The 9,466-nt window shown below is 33.4% G+C and overlaps 1 protein-coding gene across 1 annotated transcript; it reads left to right on the top strand.

Annotated features, from left to right (window-relative positions):
* Positions 1-6,916: 6,916 nt before the first annotated feature.
* On the top strand, positions 6,917-7,858 carry LOC143664934 (olfactory receptor 8H1-like). Its single transcript, XM_077138414.1, has one exon. The coding sequence runs from the start codon at positions 6,917-6,919 to the stop codon at positions 7,856-7,858; it is 942 nt and encodes a 313-aa protein (XP_076994529.1).
* Positions 7,859-9,466: the final 1,608 nt, after the last annotated feature.

Raw genomic sequence — 9,466 nt, forward strand, 5'->3', positions numbered from 1 at the left:
CTCCTATATCCAGCAAAATTGTCCTTCAAAAATGAGGGAGAAATTAAAACATTCTCAGACAAAAAGTCACTGAGAGAATTTGTGACCAAGAGACCAGCTCTGCAAGAAATACTAAAGGGAGCACTAGAGTCAGATACAAAAAGACAGAAGAGAGAGGTATGGAGAAGAGTGTAGAAAGAAGGAAACTCAGATATGATATATATAACACAAAAGGCAAAATGTTAGAGGAAAATATCCAAACAGTAATAACAATAAATGTTAATGGACTGAATTCCCCAATCAAAAGACATAGACTGGTAGAATGGATTAAAAAACAGGATCCTTCTATATGCTGTCTACAGGAAACACATCTTAGACCCAAAGATAAACATAGGTTGAAAGTGAAAGGTTGGGAAAAGATATTTCATGCAAATAACAACCAGAAAATAGCAGGAGTGGCTATAGTAATATCCAACAAGTTATATTTCAAATGTAAAACAGTTAAAAGAGACAAAGAAGGACACTATATACTAATAAAAGGAACAATTAAACAAGAAGACATAACAATCATAAATATTTATGCACCGAACCAGAATGCCCCAAAATACGTGAGGAATACACTGCAAACACTGAAAAGGGAAATAGACACAAATACCATAATAGTTGAAGACTTCAATTCCCCACACTCATCAATGGACAGAACATCTACACAGAGGATCAGTGAAGAAATAGAGAATCTGAATATTACTATAAATGAGCTAGACTTCACAGACATTTATAGGACATTATATCCCACAACAGCAGGATACACCTTTTTCTCAAGTGCTCATGGATCATTCTCAAAGATAGACCATATGCTGGGTCACAAAGCAAGTCTTAACAAATTTAAAAAGATTGAAATCATACACAACACTTTCTTGGATCATAAAGGAATGAAGTTGGAAATCAATAATAGGCGGAGTGCCAGAAAATTCACAAATACGTGGAGTCTCAACAACACACTCTTAAACAACGAGTGGGTCAAAGAAGAAATTGCAAGAGAAATTAGTAAATACCTCAAGGCAAATGAAAATGAAAACACAACATATCAAAACTTATGGGATGCAGCAAAGGCAGTGCTAAGAGGGAAATTTATTGCCCTAAATGCCTATATCAGAAAAGAAGAAAAGGCAAAAATGCAGGAATTAACTGTTCACTTGGAAGAACTGGAGAAAGAACAGCAAACTAATCCCAAAGCAAGCAAAAGCAAAGAAATAACAAAGATCAGAGCAGAAATAAATGAAATTGAAAACATGAAAACAATAGAGAAAATCAATAAGGCCAGAAGTTGGTTCTATGAGAAAATCAATAAGATTGATGGGCCCTTATCAAGATTGACAAAAAGAAGAAGAGAGAGGATGCAAATAAATAAGATCAGAAATGGAAGAGGGGACATAACTACTGACCTCACAGAAATAAAGGAGGTAATAACAGGATACTATGAACAACTTTATGCGAATAAATACAACAATTTAGAGGAAATGGACGTGTTCCTGGAAAGACATGAACAACCAACTTTGACTCAAGAAGACATAGATGACCTCAACAAACCAATCACAAGTAAAGAAATCGAAGCAGTCATTCAAAAGCTTCCTAAAAAGAAAAGTCCAGGACCAGACGACTGTGAATTCTATCAAACATTCCAGAAAGAATTAGTACCAACTCTCCTCAAACTCTTCAAAAAAATCGAAATGGAGGGAAAACTACCTAATTCATTCTATGAAGCGAACATCACCCTCATACCAAAATCAAGCAAAGATATTACAAAAAAAGAAAACTACAGACCAATCTCTCTAATGAATGTAGATACAAAAATCCTCAATAAAATTCTAGCAAATCATATCCAACAACACATTAAAAGAATTATACATCATGACCAAGTAGGATTCATCCCAGGTATGCAAGGATGGTTCAACATAAGAAAATCAATTAATGTAATACACCATATCAACAAATCAAAGCAGAAAAATCACATGATCATCTCAATTGATGCAGAGAAGGCATTTGACAAGATTCAATATCCTTTCCTGTTGAAAACACTTCAAAAGATAGGAATACAAGGGAACTTCCTTAAAATGATAGAGGGAATATATGAAAAACCCACAGCTAATATCATCCTCAAGGGGGAAAAATTGAAAAATTGCCCCCTAATATCAGGAACAAGACAAGGATGTCCATTCTCACCACTATTATTCAACATTGTGTTGGAGGTTCTAGCCAGAGCAATTAGACAAGAAATAGAAATCCAAGGCATCAAAATTGGAAAGGAAGAAGTAAAACTATCACTGTTTGCAGATGATATGATACTATACATTGAAAACCCGGAAAAATCCACAACAAAACTACTAGAGCTAATAAATGAGTACAGCAAAGTAGCAGGTTACAAGATCAACATTCAAAAATCTGTAGCATTTCTATACACTAGTAATGAACAAGGTGAGGGGGAAATCAAGAAATGAATCCCATTTACAATTGCAACTAAAAGAATAAAATACCTAGGAATAAATTTAACTAAAGAGACAAAAAACCTATATAAAGCAAACTACAAAAAACTGTTAAAAGAAATCACAGAAGACCTAAATAGATGGAAGGGCATACCATGTTCATGGATTGGAAGACTAAATATAGTTAAGATGTCAATCCTACCTAAATTGATTTACAGATTCAATGCAATACCAATCAAAATCCCAACAACTTATTTTTCAGAAATAGAAAAACCAATAAGCAAATTTATCTGGAAGGGCAGGGTGCCCTGAATTGCTAAAAACGTCTTGAGGAAAAAAAACGAAGCTGGAGGTCTCGCGCTGCCTGACTTTAAGGCATATTATGAAGCCACAGTGGTCAAAACAGCATGGTATTGGCATAAAGATAGATATATCGACCAATGGAATCGAATAGAGTGCTCAGATATAGACCCTCTCATCTATGGACATTTGATCTTTGATAAGGCAGTCAAGCCAACTCACCTGGGACAGAACAGTCTCTTCAATAAATGGTGCCTAGAGAACTGGATATCCATATGCAAAAGAATGAAAGAAGACCCATGTCTCACACCCTATACAAAAGTTAACTCAAAATGGATCAAAGATCTAAACATTAGGTCTAAGACCATAAAACAGTTAGAGGAAAGTGTTGGGAGATATCTTATGAATCTTACAACTGGCGGTGGTTTTATGGACCTTAAACCTAAAGCAAGAACACTGAAGAAGGAAATAAATAAATCGGAGCTCCTCAAAATTAAACACTTTTGTGCATCAAAGAACTTCATCAAGAAAGTATAAAGACAGCCTACACAATGGGAGACAATATTTGGAAATGACATATCGTATAAAGGTCTAGTATCCAGAATTTATAAAGAGATTGTTCATCTCAACAACAAAAAGACAGCCAACCCAATTACAAAATGGGAAAAAGACTTGAACAGACACCTATCAGAAGAGGAAACACAAATGGCCAAAAGGCACATGAAGAGATGCTCAATGTCCCTGGCCATTAGAGAAATGCAAATCAAAACCACAATGAGATATCATCTCACACCCACCAGAATGGCCATTATCAACAAAACAGAAAATGACAAGTGCTGGAGAGGATGCGGAGAAAGTGGCACACTTATCCACTGTTGGTGGGAATGTCAAATGGTGCAACCACTGTGGAAGGCAGTTTGGCGGTTCCTCAAAAAGCTGAATATAGAATTGCCATATGACCCAGCAATACCATTGCTGGGAATCTACTCAAAGGACTTAAGGGCAAAGACACAAATGGACATTTGCACACCAATGTTTATAGCAGCGTTATTTACAATTGCAAAGAGATGGAAACAGCCAAAATCTCCATCAACAGAAGAGTGGCTAAACAAACTGTGGTATATACATACGATGGAATATTATGCAGCTTTAAGACAGGATAAACTTATGAAGCATGTAATAACATGGATGGACCTAGAGAACATTATGCTGAGTGAGTCTAGCCCAAAACTAAAGGACAAATACTGTATGGTCCCACTGATGTGAACGGACATTCGAGAATAAATTTGGAATATGTCATTGGTAAGAGAGTCCAGCAGGAGGTAGAAACAGGGTAAGATAATGGGTAATTGGAGCTGAAGGGATACAGACTGTGCAACAGGACTAGATACAAAAACTCAAAAATGGACAGCACAATAATACCTAATTGTAAAGTAATCATGTTCAGACACTGAATGAAGCTGCATCTGAGGTATATGTTTTTGTTTTGTTTTGTTTTGTTTTTACTATTATTACTTTTATTTTTTTCTCTATATTAACATTCTATATCTTTTTCGGTTGTGTTGCTAGTTCTTCTAAACTGATGCAAATATACTAAGAAACGACGATCATGCATCTATGTGATGATGTTAAGAATTACTGATTGCATATGTAGAATGGTATGATTTCTAAATGTTGGGTTAATTTCTTTTTTTCCCGTTAATTAAAAAAAAAGAGAGAGAAGGGGTAATTGGAGCTGAAGGGATACAGACTGTGCAACAGGACTGGATATAAAAACTCAGAAATGGACAGCACAATACTACCTAATTGTAATGCAATTATGTTAAAACATTGAATGAAGCTGCATGTGAGGTATAGGTTTTTTTTTTTCTCTCTATTATCGTTTTAATTCTTATTCTGTTGTCTTTTTATTTCTTTTTCTAAATCGATGCAAATGTACTAAGAAATGATGAATGTGCAAATATGTGATGATATTAAGAATTACTGATTGTACATGTAGAATGGAATAATTTCTAAATGTTTTGTTAATTTTTTTAATTAATAAAAAAAACCCTATACTTATCTCAGCATTGATTTCAATTCCTTCTCTCATGTTTCTTTTACTGTACTAAAAGCCAATACATGAAATAGGAAAAAAAAAAGCTTCACAAACATTGTGTCTGAATACGACAGTACATCTGTTGTGTTGATGAACTACTCGACACTCCTGACCTGACTGGAAAAATTCAACCTTGTTATCTTTACCAAGCCTCAAAAGCACTTGTCTTCAGCTGGTGCACAGGCCTAGAAACTTTTATGGTGCAGCTGTCAAAGTAAAATTCATGAAATTTTATGCTTTACAAAAGTTTAATACTACTTAAGTAATGTATATTATAAATATTAAATAATAAAATCAGGATTTTATTGAAAATACAGTGCAATAAATTACATAATCACATAATTATACCTACAAAAAAATATTTTATGCCGAAGGCAATATTTGGAAGAAACTACATTTAAAGGTTAAAGTCATGAAGAATTTCATTTTCCTCTGAGTCTTGTTGTATTATAGGATTTTTTTTTGCGGTGAATAATGTTTACTCCCATGATATTTTCACACTTTTAAGTAGTAAATATTTTCATTGTAAAAAATGTGCTATTCCATCCGAAGTGGTTAATGTTCTGAACTTTCCACAACAGTTCAACCATTTCTCTAGAAATAATTTCACATTTAACCAGTTGTAGATTAGAGCACCACAAAAGAAAACCAAAGAAATTTTGCTCAGCATTATGCGGCTTATCAGGCAAAGGCAACTCTGTATTTGAAACCTAACATGGGTGCATTGGTGCTGGTATTTTCATCCTTGGCATCATGCCAAGCAGTCTTCCTTGGAAATTGGTCCCAGAGATGACCAAATGCTGCATTATTAGCAATCCTCCATATAAGAGGTGCCACGGCATTACCAGTGTGAAAGGCAAGGTACTCTCTCCTCTGCTTGTGTTCACAGTAGGTTCCTGGTACACTTGTGAGACACAATTTCCAGGTGAATTTTCTATTTGAAAAGAAGATGAAAAAAATTTGAGCTGGTTTGTTTAGCTTAAATATAAAAATACATGCATACAAAAAATTAAAATAGAACTTATCTCAAAGGAAGCAAATATTATATCACAGAAATTTCAGGCTTCCTATATGGTTTACACATATTGTGAGAAAAACTTGAGGTTGAAAAATTTCTACGCAGATAATGTTGGAAGAAGTTTTTCAACCATTTTCACTCCTGGTAAGCATTAGTCTCAAAGGTAGAGTGTTTTAGTTTATCTAAAATAATAGGAATGTCATTAGAAGGATATGCATAAGCATATATGTGTCATGTATGCCTTATCCAAGCAATGCAAGAATTCGCAGAAATAGCAATATATAATTGATAAAATCAGAGTCATCAAGCAATGTACATAGTTTGAAAATATAATCTGGAAGAGATTTGTTTAAATTATGTGCTAAGAACATGTCTTCCAAGAAGTAATAGTAATGTGTTGTCTGTAATATTAACACACATCATATCTGTCATTTGTAATAAAAAATACTGGATAGAAAAGCACAGTGAATGATGAATTAAAACTCCCTGTCATTGTTTATTGCATATCTTGCATTTTTATTTTGCTGAAATTAAATGTATTTAGGAATATAGTGTTATGAGCCAGAGCTCTCGATACAACATTTCCTGGTAGAATCACAGAGGCAACAATACTTACTTTCTGGGTCTCTTGGTAAGTTAATTAACTTCTTGTGTCCTTTTTAAAAATCTAGTGAATGTGCACAATAGCAATCGTTCTGGTGTAATATTTTCACCTGACTAAATGGTTAAATGAAGGGAAATATTTGTAACAGTGTAATATTCATTCTATTTAAATACATATATATGTATATATTTATATATGCATGGTTTTCTATTATACAATATCCAAATGCTGATTTATACCTAATTCATATTTGGCAGGCAAATTAAGGTTTTTTACATTGCATTTTGCAAACTCTTTAGTACTAATTTCTAGAATAAATACAGTCATGTTTTTAAAAATGTCAGATCATTCCTATAAACAAAAATGATTTTGAGATCATTCAGGTTAAGAATCATCTTTGATTTTTCAACAGTTACCAACAGTTAAATGGTATTATGGGGAGTAAGAATAACACACATTTGCCTGACTTCATCCTTATGGGATTGACAGAATCTGAAGAGATCCAGCGAATCCTCTTTATGTTATTTCTCATGATATACCTGATTAACCTGGTTGGGAATGCAGGAATGATACTGATAATTCACTTGGATCTCCAGCTTCACACACCCATGTATCTTTTCCTCAGTCACCTGTCATTTCTTGACCTTGGTTACTCAACTGTCATCACCCCTAAAACCTTGGAGAACTTACTAAATTCCAACAAGCATATTTCATTTATGGAGTGCTTCACCCAGATGTATTTTTTTTTATTCTTTGCTACCACTGAATTTTTCCTTCTCTCTTCTATGGCCTATGACCGCTATGTAGCTATCTGCAACCCTCTGAACTACCAGGTTGTTATGTCCACAAGACTCTGCTGTGTCCTGATCACTGGATCCTATGTGATGAGTTTTACTGAATCATTAGTCATTGTTCTTTACCTGAACAGTTTGCATTTCTGCAAATCCAATGTAATCTATCACTTTTTCTGTGACTTACCCCCAATTTTAGCCCTGTCCTGCACTGACACTCATGACATTGAAATAATGATGGTTATTATGGCTAGTTTAAATGTAATTGTGTCTCTTATCACAATGTTTATATCTTATGGATACATTCTGTCTACTATCCTGAAAATTAATTCCACCTCAGGAAAGTGCAAAGCCTTCTCTACTTGTGCCTCCCACCTCCTAGGGGTCACTATATTTTATGTCACTACAATTTTTACTTATTTAAGACCACAGAAATACTACTCCTTGGGAAAGGATCAAGTAGCCTCTGTATTTTATGCTATGGTTGTTCCCATGCTGAATCCATTCATTTATAGTCTTAGGAACAAAGAAGTGAAAAATGCTTTCCTTAGAGTCATGCAGAAGAGAGAAAGCTCCATGCAATAGAAGTGATAGTGACGCTGAACATTTTTCTTTCTTTCCTATTTGGGTATTTATTCTCTAAATTAGTTTGAATTTCTGTTGAGCCACCATTTATTTGACCATATATAATCTGGTATATTTCCAAGATTATATATTTTAAAATCTACATAGTATATAGAAACCATGAAATGTGTTAATCTTGTGGTTTGAATGCATGTGTTTTTAAAGGCAACTTAGGAGGAAAAAAAATAAAAACATAGTATCCTTGAAATTGTATCATATGAATCCCCATCCATATTCCAATTTCATTAAATTTATCATGGAGTGCTAGTCAGAAGTTACTCCATTTTCCTGTGGAAAAGATTTATAGCACAGGCTTAAAAGTGCTCTTTGGACTAAAAATTCTAAGATGTAGATTCCACAAATGCCAGTTTTTAATTATATATCCCTATTAAGCCACTGAAAGTTTAAATATAATTTCATCAACTGTACAAGATAAATAATTCTAAACCCATAGAGTAATTTTAAAGATTACATCAGAGGATGAATAGAAAGGATTTAATGCAGTACTGATAAATTTTGATGATGATCATTGAAATGTTTATGTTCTTACAGAATTTTAACTGCACCACAGCTTTTGTTATGAAAATGCCTACTTGTATTGTTTTTGTATACTGTATGGCAGGGTCACATTTCATTACTTTTTCCTTGTGAGTATCCCATTATTACAGCACCATTTCTTGAATTTTTGTTTGTTTGTTTTGCTTGTGTGTTTGTTTTTTGGGAAGTGCATGGACAGGGAATCACACTCAGGTCTTCCATATGGCAGGTGAGAATTCTACCACTAAACTACCTTTGCATCCCCTTCTACTTACATCTTATAAATATTTTTAGCTACTCTTATTTATAATAAAAATCTAAAAAGGAAAAAAAAAACTTCAATACTTAGTCTGGCCCAAAGTAAAATATTGAGATAGAATTAAGTTTTAGAAAAAAGTATATGTGAACTTTGAAGAAAATTTGAAAAATATTTTAAGTTTAAAAAAATAAGAATAACGTAGCCCAGTTTTGAGAGTTTTGTTCATGTGTTTTAGACCAATTTTATGAACAGATTATTTTTGTCGTTTTCTATTTCTGCTTTGCAGCTTTTGTTTTCCACTCTTCATTATAATCTTTGGGTATTCCTTTAACATTTAAACTTGGAATAGGAATGTTTTCTTGGTATATGTGTTAGATCGAGTATCCCAATTTGCAATGCTTTAAGCACTGAAGTTTTTAAAATTCATCAGGTTAAATATCTGCATGAAGTTATCTGTCTTTTGTGTCTACCTGCTAACCATTTGAAAACTCTACTATTCTGTGATGCAACAACAAATCAGTAATTATCACGTCTTTGTGAAATTCTGGTATGATTAAAATAATTCAATTCTGTTTTCATGGACTCTATAAGTATTTGTTCTTTAAAAACATGACATTTTAAGTTCAATTCTTGTTTAATTCTTTTCATAATTTTAACACAGAAAAGTTACAAAAACAAGAACTGACAATGAATTCAAGTTTTGTTAAATCCCATATATATTTATTTTTTGTTTGGCAGCTGATGTTTCTTTTAAAAAATGTCTCTATGCAATC

The sequence above is a fragment of the Tamandua tetradactyla genome, chromosome 2 (genome assembly GCF_023851605.1).
Source record: "Tamandua tetradactyla isolate mTamTet1 chromosome 2, mTamTet1.pri, whole genome shotgun sequence".
Taxonomy (NCBI): domain Eukaryota; kingdom Metazoa; phylum Chordata; class Mammalia; order Pilosa; family Myrmecophagidae; genus Tamandua; species Tamandua tetradactyla.